The 17032-nt window shown below is 37.6% G+C and overlaps 1 protein-coding gene across 4 annotated transcripts in view; it reads right to left on the bottom strand.

Moving 5' to 3' along the window:
* The window catches only part of PPP1R12A (protein phosphatase 1 regulatory subunit 12A), a 121906-nt gene that overhangs the window by 65843 nt on the left and 39031 nt on the right, over nt 1-17032 (bottom strand). For 3 of the 4 annotated variants that reach the window (XM_037389021.1, XM_037389018.1, XM_037389019.1), the window contains exon 2: nt 10797-10927. The exons of the other annotated variant lie outside the window; for it this stretch is intronic. In XM_037389021.1, coding sequence (XP_037244918.1) covers nt 10797-10927 — 131 coding nt within the window. The remainder of the gene's footprint in view (nt 1-10796; nt 10928-17032) is intronic. 4 annotated transcript variants of the gene reach the window in all.

Here is a 17032-nt window from a genome sequence, read left to right as displayed (position 1 = left end):
ACTGCATAGAAACTGACACAAGAAGACAGGCTTTTGTGATGGAATTTAAATTAAAATAAAATAATGATAAAACTCTAGCACTTTTAAGGTTATGTTTCTTTGCAAATTCCAGAATATTCTCTCTGGAAAAAAAAAAAAAAAAAAAAAAAAGCAGCAGCACTTTTTAAACAGGAATGCTCCCCCTATGAGCAGTATCATCAGCCAGCAGCTACACAGAACACCAAGTTAAATAAGGCCAACTAGGATTATTTGGCAAAACTAGGTATTTTTCTTGAAATACGTGACTGATTATTTTAAGACAGCTGATATCAACATGAGATCTGAGGTGGATTTATTATTTCCTCTTGCAGAATACAAGCGTTGAGAATTTCAGATAGCTACAGATGTTTAAAAAAAGGAATAAAAAAAGTTGAGAAACAAATGGCCAAATGATTTGGAACAAACATAAAGGGGCATTTATTTTCAGTTTTTACCAGCCTAATCCAGATTTCAGCATATGTGCTTTTCTAAATTATGGCCCAGTTTGAAAAGACTTTTTATATCTTTCAATATGCAAGAGCTCCTCCAGATAGCAGCAAATCCAGTCTCTGATTCTCCCTCATGAAGGTGTTACAAAAGGCATCTCGGACAGACACATATCTTCACTTCAAAATTGTCAAATACACCCAAAGTTATCAAAGTAGTAAGCCAAGCAATGAGAAAAAAAATTCCCCCTATGCAAACAGCACTTTCTATAAATCCTAAATACTGTACTTATATGAAAAACATATTTACGTTTATGAACCAAACATGCCACAACATAGGAACACACCACTGAGCTCTGCACATAGCTGGCTGTCCCCAGCCTCCACCGCAACTTGCATGTCCAAGAAAGCACAGCAACTAGAATCACATCTGTTTTCCGTCTTGGTATGCAGAAGCTTTGAAAAAACAGCATAGATAACAGTATCTGGTTAGTTTTACTCCTCCTGTGTTCCAAGAAACCTCCGAAAAATGCCAGCAATAAGCTCTAGAAATATTTGTACGTAGGCGGCCACCTAAACATTAACAGTACAAAGATGGAACAGGAAAAATTCCTACTTGCAGCATATGAGAAGCAACTAAGCCTTCATATTTTACCATATTCATACAGAGGAAAGACATATGAGAGGTAGCAGAGCAACATTTAGGTTAAAGTAAACAGTGAGTGAGAAAAGTAGGAAACGGGAAGAAAGCTATATAGGGAAGCACATGCTATAACCTATTTTAAAAAAACACCAAAAACAAATCACCAAAAAAACCCCTATGGAGTCTGGTAATGCCAGGATTAATACAGGGCAAAAAACTTCAGCAGAAAAGAAATAAGGCTAAACAAAAACTATTTTTAAAGTGTATGTCAAATGCTAATTTCACTCCGCACTTTGTGAACAAGTGTTTCTCTCCTTTACTTTGAAGTCTGCACCCTATAGTGCAAACATGAGTGTTGAGTTTGAAAAATAACTTGTTGCAGCTGCAGAAGAGTACATAAAGTAACTCTAGCTCACAGAACTCTGCGGCTCAGGATGCTTTCCTATAGCAAGTCTCCAAGCATTTGTGGTGATTTATGAATGTGTCATCAAAGTGAGTATTTGGGATTGAGTTACGAGGGTTAGAAGAAAAGGTAACAGCAGCATGGAGGCAGAAAAAGAGGAGGAAGGAAAACTATGCTGCTGCCCACCTTCCTCAGCTAATTCCTCACCAACAAGAGGTGATCGCACCACTAGCTCACTGTCCCTCCTGCCTTGTGCCAACAGTAGCATTGCTGTATTTGACTACAGCAGCACCACAGATTCTGATTTTTAGCTGCTGCTTCCTATTTCAGCAGAAGTTAATGAGTATGGACCTAATTAAACAAGCTTATTGTCCTCCAACAGCCACGTGGTGGCGTTTCTATCAGAAAAACTTAACCAAGATCAATTATTTTACTGTGTTTAAACAGATATTAGCATAGATATAATCACTCCATCACAGAACTTATTTTATTTGTAATTATAATGGAGTGACCAAATCTCCCTGTGACGCAACATTACTATCACAGTGCAGCTTTTAGCATCATCAGTAGTACTGAACTCAGTCTGACCCCTTGTTAGGTATCAGCAATCTGCAACTCATAGCAGTTGTTTGCCTGTCCAGTCCACTTTCAACTTCCTTCAAAACACATTTCTTCCAAAAGAAACTCTTACTCTTTATTCAAATCTGATAAGCAGTGCCTCAACCGTAATCAAGAGGTTTCAAGTAATTGCTTTTTTTATACTTTTCCTGTGATACCTGCTGTTACAAAAAACCCCTACATTTTTGTGTCTTGGTGTCTGAATTGTATCCAGGTAACTCACACACACCAATGCACAGCAGCCTTCTGTTTATAGAGATACCATGCTATATTTACAAGGATTTCAGAAGAATTCAAGCAGCTTTTATCCTGCCTCAGTCAGGGTAAGACTAGAAAAAATACACACAGATTAGGATCATCTGTGCTTCAATGACGTAGTTTAGGACATCTAACAAAAGACACAGCTGCAAGAAAGGATAAGTAGGTCATAAATTGCGTTAGTGTCATTAGAAAGTCTACTGTACATGGCAGAAAAGGGTCAAACAATAGAGAAAAACACTCAAGTAAAAGCTGAAAGAAAATAAGAATTGAGATGCACAGTAGCAATCTACACCACACCCATGTTTTCTCCTAGAAAACACTCAACCCCAAATTTACTGTGAATTAAATTTTTTATCAGGTAACTGAATAAATACTATATTCAATATTTAACAGCACTAACAATTCCACAGGTTCCACAGCCTAAGAAGAATCTATCGCTGCCTCTAAAAATAACAATTTTGAATTAATCGATGAGGCTCTCACAAGTCACAGTATACCACACTTATCAAGCACTTGATCAATTCAAAACCTGGTTGCTCATGTATTTGGAGCTGCTCTCCCATGTTCTAGTCATACCTAGAAAAACAGGAGTCCATCGGGGTCAACAGGAAGTTACATTATCCAGGGAGGACCTGATGTTATGTTTCTCAGCAGTCTGCCTGAGGTCCCAGGCTTCCATATGCTATCACATTCAAGAGGATACCAATAAAACCAATGCTCTGTGATAAACAAGTAAGATCTTTCCTATGCACATAATTTCTCAAAGGAGGATTTTTTTTTAGACATGAGCTGCACTTTCAAGTTCTTTTTCAGCCAAAAATTAAGACTGCTCTGAGCTTTGCATCAGGCATCAGTCCCTTAACTTTTCATTAGATGCAGGGAACTGCTAAAGCATATTAAAAGAAAAAATATACCTTCCACTAAATCTTATGTGCCTGAAGAAGATAACTCTGAACTTAAAGGTTTAGTAAATTTATCTTTAGAAGAACAGAAATGCAATATACTTACTAACAAATATTTAGGGTCACAAGTGGAGATGCGCACAGTAATCCAATGTGAAGCCATCAGCTACACACTGTCTTTGTGCATCCTAGAGTGACCCGCTCTCGTAGACTCTCTCAGCTGAACAAACAGGTATCAAATCAGTTAGGTCCTATAACTTCCTCTAATCCATCAACCATATCTTACATTATATTTCTGCCAGCTGTTTTTTATCCAAACATCAGATCACAACTACACAGCAGAAAAGGTTAAACTCTACCACATAATGATCATTACTTTGAAAAGGGAATTTCACCATCCACCTAAACAACTTAAGTGTTTCATTATTCTTAAAACATACATATATGCAGCAAAAACATGTTGAAAACAGTACACTGCCACAGCACATCTTCATGATAGAAGATGCCAAATGACACTAGCTCACTGATCTTCAAGTTTCTCCATTATTTTCTCTGATAGAATTTAGCTTTATCCTTGCAGATATGTAAATACATGTTTGGAGGAGGAGAAACTTTTATGTTGCTCATAAAGAATGAACACTGCACTTTGATTTGGGGGAGAGGGGAAAAGACTAGCATATTTTCTCTCCCGATATTGTTATTCTCAATCTCTTCTTCCAGAAAGAAACAAGGCAGCAAAGACAGACAAATTAACCGAAACTATCTTCCAAAGCCTGAGGTGACCTTTTCACAGCTCTCACAATAAACGTTGCGTCTCTACCAGTGTCAACTTGTAAGAAGTCATCCTTCTAGAAGAGCTGTTCTTTGTTTGATAATAAACCTCCTTTGCCTGCTTTTATTTTGTCACCTGGCTTTTTTTACAATGTATCCTTCTGAAGTCCCCTTCCCATTTGTTGAGTAGGTTGTATTAAGTTTCATCTTTGGTCCTTCTTCCTTTTAATTCTACCCCTCCAGTTAACACCTCCCTGTGTCATTTAAAGAAACATCTTGCATCCTGACAGAAACGCTGACTCACCTTGTAGCATTCTCTACCAGACCAAACCCTGTATCATCTCACATAATCAATTTGCATATGGTTTTACATCAGACCACCAGCTTCACCTTGTCATTCATACATCCAAACTTCTGACTATCCTCCAAAAATCCATTTCTGAATGTATCACTAATAACATCACTTCGTATTCAGTTAGTTAAAACCATAACTGCTAACAAAGCTAAAGGAGATGGGAGCCATCCTTGACATTTTTATCAGTCTGCTTTGCCTAAATAATGTCTTGTTTTTCTGAGATTATAATGGGGTATAGCAAAAAAAGTTTAGATCAAAACCACTGCAGTAAGTAAAAGCTCCAGATGATTCAGCTATTAAAACTTAGAAATGGATTAGAAACTACTGTTTTGAAACGTATTTTGTGGCACTACCCTCAGATATCATGGAAGAACATTCAACAGTACCAACTGGTTCAGGCTCGCGAGGTGGGAGATGAAGGAGAGGACTTCACCTCAGCACAGGCAGCTCTCCACAGCCAGGCTTCTGATCAGAGGTACAAGCTATGTCTGAAAAGCAGCCCAGACTATTTTTTTTTTTTTTTTTAATACCTGCATATCTATGCCAACTGCTGCTGGCAAACTAGATCAGCTTACTTATCCGAAAGAGAGTAAACCTTCCAAACTCCCTGAAGGCTAGTCTTAAGCTAATAGTTCCCACATTGTTGTGTGATCATTAGATAATGCGAGAGAGGGGGTAAGAGCCTGTGGAGGAGGGAAAACCAAGGAGAGAAGGGAATGACTGCCTATTTCTGCGGTAGTCTCAAGTTAGATCACATCAAGCATATTGTGAAATTGCACTGAACACCCTTTACTAGCTGTTGCCACATGAGCACTGGTCCCATCCATGTACCACAGGCAAGACTCGCTACCACCCAGCACCCACAGCAGTCCCTGCAAGGCAATTAGAGCTGTAAGTAAACCACCTATCACTGAACATCTATGTATTCAACTACAGGTCTGCAGGACTGTCTCTCCTCAGGATACTAGACAACGATCACTCACTTAGTCTTAATGGTCTGTTACTAAAATAGAGAGATACTGGGACAATGGCTTGCTGAGGCTTCAGCAAACTAGTTTGGCTGGGTTCACTTTCAGTTATCTGGAGTCTGGAAAAACAGATGGGCAGCAGCAGCAAGACAGTGGTTACGCACAAGCCTTTTAAAGTCTGCTTTAAAGGCTAGGGGAAGGAGGGGATAAAACAGGAAACTTTGGGCAGGAAGGAAAGCAGGTGAGCTGGGTTTTAGAGCAGCAGAAGTGGTAAAGCTGCTGCTCTCTTCCCAAATGAACTGAGTGAGGAGACTCTGAACTTTAAAAAGTTACTCTTTCTAACTGTAATCATGTTTCAGCCTTGAAAACCTGTAAAATAAAGCCGTGTCTTGAAACTGTGCTGTCTTAGGGTCTGTATGTGTAACTGTGTATCAAACATGCCTCCTAAACATAAAAGCAACCATACTGAGTCAGACCCAACATCCTTTTAACACCTTGGCTTGTCTTCAAAAGTGAGCACATCTTCAAGAAGAATAAAAATAGGGCATATACATGTTTTTTTCCAGTAATACTTTTCCAGTCTCTCAACTACTTTCATGGATTTTCTGAACCAGATCCCATTCGTATGTGTATGTATTCTGTGTTTGGTTTGGGTTTTTTTTTTAAGTCCACCCTCGGTGGATTTCTCATCCCTTGAACCCGTAAGAAATTTTAGAGTCTACAACAACGTTCGGCAAACTGTTACTCAGAGGTAGTACCCACTGCATGAAGGTATAAAAACCCCCTATTCTTGCCTCAGGAGGCACCTCCCTCCCCCTCGTATTTTTTTGCACAAAACTGTCACTAAGTTATTTTTGAAAAATGCTTTTCTTATACTTGCTGAAAGATGCACCTTCCTTCATTCTGGCAAAAATGAAAAAGCATTCAAATTTAAGTAGTAAAACTGTACTGTAACCTCTAAATACTTGCAAACAACCTTCAAAACATATCAGCTACACACTCACAAGTAGGATGGTACAAAGCCCACAAAACTAATTCTTGAACAGAAATCTCTACCATTTCAAATATATTTTACATTAGTCTGGTACAACACAAAGCAGAGAGAAATAAAGAGTAAGCATTTAAAAATTATGTTTCTTAAATGCCACTCTGCACTGTTTTTCCTCCTCTGTTGCATTTTTTGCATTCTAAAAAGGATTTTCTTTATTGCCTGATACCAAAACAATACACAAGCTTTTCAACTGTAGAAGACATGTCAGATAAAAAAAAAATTATACATACCCAAACAGTTTTACAAAGGTAGTTTACACCCAACGGTTTTACAAAGGTAAAAGTAAGGGTCCTACCCATTAAATACCATCTTAAAGAATGTACACAAAATTTCCTACTGCATTAAATTTTGTTTCCACATAGCTATAATCTTTCAAAACATTTGATGCTGACTTTTAAATTCATACTAGCACAATCAAGAAAAAAGGCTCCTTTGTGTAAAGCTTTCATATATATATTAAAAAAATACAGAAGAATAGAAAAAGAGAACATGCTATACAAAATCCACCTGTTTGGGGAATTTTGAAGAATTTTAATTTAAAACATGTTCATATTACAATTACTTGTAAGCTATTTCACATGATCATAAACTAGATGAACACTAACTTAAGTAGGCAATTCTTAAATTAAACTATTCAAAGAATTTCTAGTAAGCTGAAGCACTTCCAGCACTTAAGGATTTCAGAAACAGCAACGGAAACAGAAGGAGCAGTCCTCCATGGCAACTTTTACTTTAAAGCACAACTCTCCACCCGCAACCAGCTAACACCTTTTTTCATGCTAAACTATGTTCTCTTGCTGTATTTTACCTGAAGTTCTGTAAGACTAACTTTTCTTAAACTGGAAGATGAATTATTTAGAGGAGATGGGAAGTGTATTCATGAGGAGGTGGTTGTTCCAAAGGAGAAAACTGAAATGGGAAAGATGCGAGAAGATGCCACAGGACTGGTGAATGCAGTGGAGGCTGACAAGGAATGTACCTGCAGTGAGAAGTCCATTAGGCAGACAGTGCAGTTAGCGAAAGCAACATAAAAACCATGGCACCAATTCACTCAGCCCATTAGCAATTAGCAGTGCCAAAACATGACTGAAGTGGTGGCTCCCTGAGATACCCAGAGGTTTTTTGGAGAAGCTCCCTACCACCTACTGTACTTCTCTCAGATCTCCAGCACATGGGTGTACTCACTCGGGAACATCTGAGCAGCAGCAGGTGCTACTAAGAACAATGTGTATGTTAGAGGGAGAGAGAGAACACAAGAGGATCAAGTGTCCAGTGAAAGCACAGCAAGATGGGAAGGTTCCCACATTGATCAAACAGGCAGGCACCGTTCTGTATCAAGCTAAAGTGACTCCCAGTCATTCCCATTTACCATACATAGTAGGAAATGGGTGTTAGAAGCAAATGGATGGAACACAGAAAGAGCAGTTGAACTGTGAGATTGAGTACTGACTCAATTATAAAAGCAGTCCGAATAGAAAACTTTCTCACTCTATAAAAAACACATTAACCACCTCAAATATAATCCTCTGGAAGTCAAAAGGCACCAGAAGAAGAAAAGCTATCACAAAGATTGTACTATAAAGGTTTGTAATGATTCAACTTTTCTTTATTTTGAAAGCAGAACCAAGGTTTTACAACCTATTAATAGATCTATGAACTTCAACACACCCCAACTCAGTTATACTGCACAGACTCTAATCCTAGTGATGAATCACACAAGAGTAACCATGCAACATTAACAGAACTTCTGTTTTCTTTCCCCCTCTTTTAAGCTTAGAAAGTGATGTACACACATACATGAAGAATGTTAAGGTTGAAAGGTGAACATAGTCACCATGCTGAGGATGTGCTAGAAAGTCTCTAAATTAAAATCTAAACGCAGAAATGCATTTCATAAACAAAAATTATATCCATCCCCTCGCTCTGTTGCTTTCTTAGATGTAATTTTAGATTTTGAGATATGAAAACTTGAAATAATGAAAGTATGCTATCAAGCCACATTTTTCTTCTTAATTATAAAAATATAAACATTGTAAACAATCGGTATATTCACTAAATTTGCATATTTGGAGGATTTTTACATATTTCAAGAGAAATACATTCCACCTGTTTACATCTGAAAGAAGTCCTAAGAAGACTTAAGATGGAAGCAGAAATAGATTGTCGAGCCTCCAATTTGGGAAGCTCTACAAAGCTGTGCAACAAGCAGTTTCACAGGAGGAGGAAAAAGGGAAGCCCAGGTCAGAGACTTCACAGCCCTTCACTAACAAAGTTAGGAAACACCAGAACCTATTCCCTGACTCTCTCTTGCACCTTGCGAGAAAATAGGAAATGAAAAGAAGTTCTGAACAAAAATGCTACTACATATCATACAGGACAGAACGATGACAAGCTATTAGCTGTGATCTTTTCAGAACTATATATTTACTCAAATCAAATGCTCCCTTCCATGAACCAGAACATTTAGTGCTAAAAATGAAACGTATCAGATTCAGCCAGAGACACACACAAACATCCTCATGCTTCCCAAGAAAGATGCATCATCACTAAAGAAGGTGCTGGATCCAGCATGTACTATGGGCCAAATAAAAATCAAATCTCTAACCTCTCGTAATTTATTCGGTCATCTTTTTATCTTCCCAGTTTTGCCTCAGCTGCAAATTCTGCTGTCAGTTTTGTAAATTATTTGAAGCTGAGCTCCTAGAGAAGCAGTCTGAAGAAAACCTAAACTCCGTGGGCCTCATTAGATACAAATATTGCTCCATTCAAGTCAGGTTACCCTTCTCAGCCGTATGTGTGAATTTGTTTGAACAGTTTATCTTCAAAACTCTGTGAACCTTAAAAACACTGCTCTTCCAACAGCTTAGATGTCCCACATCCCACAGGATTACACTCCAATAATCTCTTTTTTTTCAAGGATATCTACAGAAAACATGTAGAAAGGTATTGTCTGAGAGTATGAAAAACACATGGCTGTCTTTAACAATATTACAGATTTCAGATACTCAACAGTGAAAAAGTGTCTTGTGAACAAGGGACATCACTCTCTTCCATAAACTTCTGCCTACATTAGGCTGCAATGCCAAACCAAGAACATTTATTCAACTTTTTCCTACTGTTGAAAAAAGGCAGGTGTTTTACCTTCACTAAACTGAAGAAAGGCTTATATTATCTGTTTGTACAGAAATTCTTGTCATAGTATAGCCAACAAGTAAACTTTTCCAGCACGCATGCAAGGGAGATTACACCATCAAACATCTGCACAGTGTAGAAAGACAGGTTGCAGGAGTCAGCAGTGACACAGTGTCCCAGTTACAAAAAGGATATACAAAACACTTCACTGTACGAACACCCCAAAAAAAATTTTCCCAGTGAAAACAATATACAAGAGTCTCCAGAATTTTTCTCTTCCCTTAAGATTCAAGCAATCAAAACTCTCAAACTCACAGAACATCAATAAACAACTCCCTAAATTTACAATTTCCATCTTTTGCCACTGCAATTAGTACAGCAACATAATTACATGATAAAATACCATTCTGTATTTTATCCAGGTCTTACACTGGATCAGACATCACACTGTGTTTAGCAGAACTAATGAACTTTGTGTTTACCCAAAGGGCCTTTAGAAAGACACCATTAACTTTTTTACTGCAAGAACAGCACCCTGAACAACATACGCCACACATTTTCTCAAATTAATCATAACTTCAGGTCAAACCAGACAACCTCAGGAAAAATTTGATTTTAGCGTATCTTCAGTGTCCCTCAACAGGCTTCAAGAATAACAAGAAAATCACTCCTGGAATTTAGCACTGAGTAAGCTTTAACTAATACCATAACAGGCATCTAACTTCAACTGCAAAATTTTGCTCCACAGCCAAAATAATTAGCAAAAGTCACCACTTTATACCACACCTGAAAAACAGAAGTTTCAAGACTGCAAATACCATTGCAAAATTACTTTCCTACATTGTAGACTTATCCTGGGATAATGTTTCAGACTACTAGTGAAATGTAAATTTGAACTTTCTGTGCCTTCCCCCCGTAACAACCCTTCTACAGAGGAAAACAATTTTTAAAAAAATCATTTGGCAGCCATGAACAGTCTTAAATGTTTACGTCTTACAGCTACCTAGGATACAATATAAGAAAGCTAGAAAGAGAAAATGCAATGCACAAGTAGTTATGCATACGGCACACTTCACAATCAACGCATAATATAAAAGCATTCTCTCTCACTGCACATCCCAGAGGCAACTAAAAAGACAATTTATGAATGCCATCTGCTTCTAGTGCCTCTCTAACAATGTATTAGTAAAATACATGTATTTCAAAAAAAAAGAGGAAAAAGTCTTACTCTGCTATATCAAGATATCCACAGGAAGCAGCTGCATGTAGAGGTATCCAGCCTTCATTATCTGGTTGATTAATATTTGCTCCATTTTCCACCAGAAATTTCACCATATCTACGTTATCATCTATACAAGCCTATAAAGAAAGAAAGATTTAAGAAATAAGTTCATATTAAAGCTATTCTACAACACTGTGCATCTTTAAGCAACACCTTCAGGAAAAAAGGTAAGCATTTTCAGGTCTGATGAGGGAGTAGGGTTTATTTGTCAGGATTTGACTGTTAAGACAGGAAGAATGTGAGGGAAAAGCAGCAGGTGTTACAGATTTGTAATAAAAAGTCCTTAAATTCAAACAGTTTTAAAAAAAACCAACAAATATTATTTCCTCAGGTAAATTTGTTCCAGTTTGCTGAGGAGCCATTTAACCCCCCCCCCCGCAACCTTATTCTCCAGTACAAAGTGGTTCCCGTTATAAATCCTCCAGGCCCTCACTCCATCACAGACCCAGCTCAGTCACTTCAGCGGATATTACAATTGAATAAACACTTCATACACCATGAAGTAGACTTGTGACCAGGAGATGGGGAGTAGTTTGGTAAACAATACCATAACATGGTTTTAATTATAATGCAGTTGAGACTAAGGAGTATGGAAGGGGATGCTGCGTTGCATTTCAACAGCCCCCTGCTGTTTTCTACTGCAGCATTTTCTATACCACCACAGATCTTTTAACAGTCTATTAATCACTGCTATTTATAAACCTGAGTATCAATTTGGCACACTGCAGAAATACTATCATTTGTGCCCATCTCTTAATTACCAAGCAAACAGTGTTGCCCAGATGCAGAACTACTGTCATTCTCCAGATCCCCATCTTGACTGGCTCCTATTTTGCCTTTCTTCTCTGCGTTTGAGTGTTTTTCTCACAGGGTGCTCAGGGAGTTTTCTTGCCAACTTCCATACTGCTGCCCTTAAAAGGGCAGAGCAACAGAGAGAAAAGTCCCTCTGCATTTCAGGACAGCAAGGACTCAAAACAGCTAGACCCCACAAGACTGGTATTAATTCTGTAGCTTAATAAATCAACAATACTACATAACCAGAAGGCTGAAATGAGAACTTTTACCGCTGGGCTCCTAAATCCTAGAGAATTATGCCTCTAATTAAATGCAATTAAGGTATAAACTCTACCTTTCAGAATACTTTTACAGCAATGAAGACTGAAAATTATATACTGCTTTATTATGGCAAAACCCCTCAGATCTCCTTATTTAAGCAATTGTGCCTTCATAATATTCACCAGTTCATTATAAGTACTATAAATTTATAAAAGAAAACTTTGGAATTGCCTAAGCATTTTTAAATACAGATCTTTTAATATTACATTTCAATATGCTGCACACTCATATATCTTAAAATCCTCTGAAATTCATCTGTGAAATAATCTGTGAAAAAAGGATATCCTAAAATTTATTAACACTAATTAAAAAAAAACAACAAAGAGCCAGACCATCTGGTTCTGACAGAACTCAACACTGAACAATTCTTGCCCATTTTTCAAGTATACATAAGAAAAATTGGCAAGACATACTCAGAAAAATACTGTTGCTAAGTGAATCAAAAGCTTACATATGCAGCACATTAAAAGACATATGACTAAGTGGCTAAAAATATTTGACCAAATTTAGGCAGTTTATTGTGCCATACATGGCAAGAATCAGGAGAACTCAAATACACTTCTCACGTGTTATCAGAGATTGCATATTCATGACAAGCAAAGATAAACAATCTGTGAGATTATATACATTTTAGGATGACAGAAGAGTAGCTATTAAGATAATAATTTACTTGCATATGCAAATGGGAGAGTACTGGCATTACTAGTGATCACATTTGTGAGGTTTAAATAATGTTCCTCGTAACTAATTATACAATCTGAACAACTGCTCTAGCAATTTTATTATGGAACAACAGAAGCCACAGAAGCTGAAGTTGATGAAATGGAAGACAGTTGTATAATGTAAAAAATATGACCTTTGAGCTTCCTTAAACAAAGATTACTTAAAAATGAGCTTTGTACCGGAAATATTTTATAGAAAACCCACTGTGGCCTCCAAGAAGATTATTACCTATTTTAACATGAAGAAAAGCAAATGCAACTGATCCCGTTGCTGAAGAACACACATATAATACGTCCTATTTCTCCTTGTCTCCTTTTTCCCCTTAACAGCACCACCGGCAGGTGTTTGACAGACCCCGTCACTCTCAGCACTACCCACATGAAAGACACCTCTGACTATCAGCAGGTACCTTAAGTCAGAACAGCAAGAAAGAAATGTTACAAAAGCAACTTTATCTCAATGTTTTTCCATTTCTACTCTGCTTGTCATTGCACTATCTTCGTGGTCACTTCTAAATGCAATATTTATCAAGTGCCAGAAGTGCCTCTGTTGTGAAAGACTGACATCTCAACCCCAAAAGGAAAACTTGTCAAAACAGCATGATAAACTTAAAGCAACAGCCTCTGAAGTCTGCCTTTCTAGGCCTCAGCATGGAAGTTATTACAAAGGAAAAAGAAACATACATGCAACGTTGTTAGTGACTCAGAAAGATAAATTCCCATGATGACCCTGTCTCAGCCTATGCACAGAGGACAGGTAGCACAGGCCTTCCTCTTTCACGTCTGCTACAGTCCTTCCAGAATTAATCTTAGTTTTTGGTGTTTGCCTCCCCATGTCCCTTCCTTCACGGTCCTTAGTTCTCACTTAGAGTCTCAGTTACCATTTAGTGAAACAACAGGTCATCCTAAAGCTCTTCCCAAGTGCTTGCTAGCCACCACACCTGTAGAGCACACATGCTAGCCAGCTCCTGGGGCAAGAAGAGCAGCATAGGAGTTCAGGCTCAAGATTCCCTTGATCCCATGCACTGGTTCTGTCAATCAACACTATTCCCAGTCTCCACAAACTGGTAGAAAGGCAGCATTTCTGCATGAAGCACTCATTACGCTGCCAAATTTGATGTAAGTTAGCCAATGGTCCCCAAACAGAGCAACAGCTAGACAGTACCATCATATAAACCTCGTTTCCTTTGGGAACTGATTTAGAAACTTGGCTAATTAGTCACAATGGAAGCAAAACAAAGTTGATAATACAAAGTCTGGTTACCTTTTCTGATAAGAATGGAGATGGTATCTCAAAGGAAGTATATTAAGGCCCGGGAAAGAAAACTGCTTTCTGTTTGTACAACCCGAAACCTGGACTACAAAGACCAGCAAAGCTCAGCAGTGCCTGGCTCCCACACAGACCAACCCTAAGTAGGTCCAACTTGCCCTGGAAACAACATGCCTATGTTAAGTGAAACAACATTTTAAAGGGGATAACCAGAACACTGCTGAACATGCTAGATTTTAACTGCCTTCACCATGACTTTGCATCCCAGTGCAAGCGGCATGTGATCTAGCTGGCTCTCATTACTATCAAGTATTAAGTACATAGGTGAAGGGTAGGTAGACCTAAGTTATTAAGCAACCTTAAAAATAGCTAGCTTTAGAAGAGGTATCTAGAGTGCTTAGTTCCTCAGTAGGTAACCACCCAAAGAATTCAGCAGACAGCACTTCCTCCCAAAAGACAGGAAAAACAAGTGTGCATTAAAAACGAAACAAAACAAAAAAACCTCAGAAATCTTGTAGGGAAAGAGGCAATCAATCAGTTATGATTACTGTCCCACATATATGCGGCAAAGCTATACAGTTATGTATCTTACATTGGACTACAATTTTTATTGTTTCTCATCAGTGATGAGATCTAATGAGGCAATGTCATCTAACAAGGTTTAGATCTTTGATTTTTTTACCAGGATGTTCTAGAGAATAAAACCTAGCTTTTACTGTTACCTGCTTAGTATCCTGATCTATTCCACAACTTAAGATACTTTGCCTCTGATAGCAGAAAATAAACATTGTATGTTTAACCTGTCATCACATTTCCTTTTTCCTTATTACTCTTAGTACGGAAAGGAGTCAAAAATATTAGCACAACATAATACGTTTGACTTAAAGGGATAAAACAAGCCAAACAACCATTCTGAATTCCTGTGGGAACACTGGAAAGAGGAGAAAGACCTCATGCAGTGGCCTGGAGAATAGTTTATCTCTTCCTTTGATTTATCTAGTGATCCAAGTCCAGTGAGTCCAATGGGAACTAAGCAGGACATTAACATCTTTGTTAATGTACCCGAGAATCAAATTAAGGGAGGGCATCACAACACCTAGCAGCAGAGCTGGTTAAAAGTGGTTCCTGTTCTCTTCACCCTGGATTGCTTGCTCCCTCTGCCATGACATACCCCACCTTAATAGCTATGCTGACATACTTTGCTGAACTAGATCTAAAGTGGATCAGAAAAGCAAATAGAATTTAAATAAAATAAGAAAAGGACAGCAATATACTATTATCTTTATCTGAGTAAAGCAGAAATGCTTTGATTATATTAAAATGTGTTTTATATTCAGATAAATCTTGTTCTGAAATTCATCTTCATGTCCTAATTACACTATCAGAGAGACAACATTTTGTTTTGCTGTGAAATTTCACCCCTTACAAAACCTGTGTTAAAGCTTCTTGTTTCAAACCGACATTTTCCAAAGAACACATTTCTAAATTTGCAACCACTTCTACTACTCCTACTTTTAAATGTACCCCATTTTAGCCTATTTTCTTGTTTGTACAGACTTCCTAAGGAAATCACATTACTCGCTCTGTCTTACCTGGCTGTCCTACCTCTTTCATTTTCAACTAAAATTGAGACAGGAATAGAGGTTGAAGAGAATTCACTACTTGTCACGAAAAGGTGGTTAAAGGACAAGACAGCGCAGTTCACAGTGTGAACTCAACGATTACCACTTCTAATTTCTATCTGGCCCTCCAGCAAGCTCAGCACCACCAGATAATCCTCACAGTTGCAACACTGGTCTCAGCCTGCAATGATTTTTACCCTCATGAGGAAAAGTTTTGTTAGGACAGAGGACATTACAGTTCACTAGTCACACTGTTTATGAACATCTTCTGCTCATCTTCACTCTCCTTGGGGGGGTGGGGGGGAAGAGTAAGCTTACATATTGCAATTCTTAAATTTATTTTTTTCTTTCAATAAACCTCATTGAGAAGGTATAAAAAGAAGTTTGTTTGAAAGATCCAAAGTCAGCTTGAGCAACACTTTCCACTTTTGGCAGGTCACATATTTATGCTGCACATTAATTAACAACACAGCACAGAAGTGAAGTGGCAGTACGGCACACAAAAAGTAAACATAAGCCTTACCTAACTTCCAAGCTAGAGACCTGAGGTAACCTGGCAGTTATAGCCACTAGAACAAAGGAAGAATAATTTTTGCACCTTAAATTTGTTTGTAGGTCATTAATTCAATATTTTCATATGTAGTATAAGATATTAAGAGTCTAATATTAGTAATGCAATGTCCTAAGACTCACTGAGTATTTAGGAACATTTCCAGGATAAAGGGTAATAAGAATGACCAACAAAAATTATGTCATGAATTTTTAGCGATTATTACATTTATTTACTATTTAAGGAATCACTGACAAAATTATGTATTTTACATTAGCTGAGTGTTCTTTTCAATATATTACATACAGGGTGGAAAGACTACTGTTGATGTTCACATTTACGGTGCAAAACAGGACAGTATTGGTGTTGTAAGAGAACTTCAGGCACTAATCTAGTATTACAGATGACAAATGTTGCTCAATTATGAAATTAAGTATAATCTTTCCAGTGTTCACTTAGCCAACCCACAAGTCGTAGCTTCTATTTTTCAGTGAGCTGGAGTAATACTCAGTATTTCTGCATACTGACAAAATCTAGTTTTAGGATTGCATATTTTACTTTTTTAAAGCATGCCTACTCATATAAATGGAACAGTTCACCATGCAAATATTATTGATAAACCAGTAATATTACCCTTTTGCTACACTTGTGTTATTTTAACTTGTTTGTAAATATTGCGTGTATGGTGTATGTATTATTTTTAGTTAAGAATGCCCTACTCCTTAAAATCCTGGAGAGCTGGTCCATAGTCCATACAAAATTGTTAAAATTATAGTTGCCATATCCCATAACTCAAATTAACAAATAATTTCAAGAGCATCTCATTGCTTCTGAAAGTTCTGGCAGTTTCAAGCTTATTATATTTATCTCACCCCAGAATATAAGTCAATCTTGGCATAAAT

Source organism: Falco rusticolus, chromosome 5 (assembly GCF_015220075.1).
Source record: "Falco rusticolus isolate bFalRus1 chromosome 5, bFalRus1.pri, whole genome shotgun sequence".
In the NCBI taxonomy this organism is placed as follows: Eukaryota; Metazoa; Chordata; class Aves; order Falconiformes; family Falconidae; genus Falco; species Falco rusticolus.
This window is presented reverse-complemented; position numbering and strand designations above follow the sequence as displayed.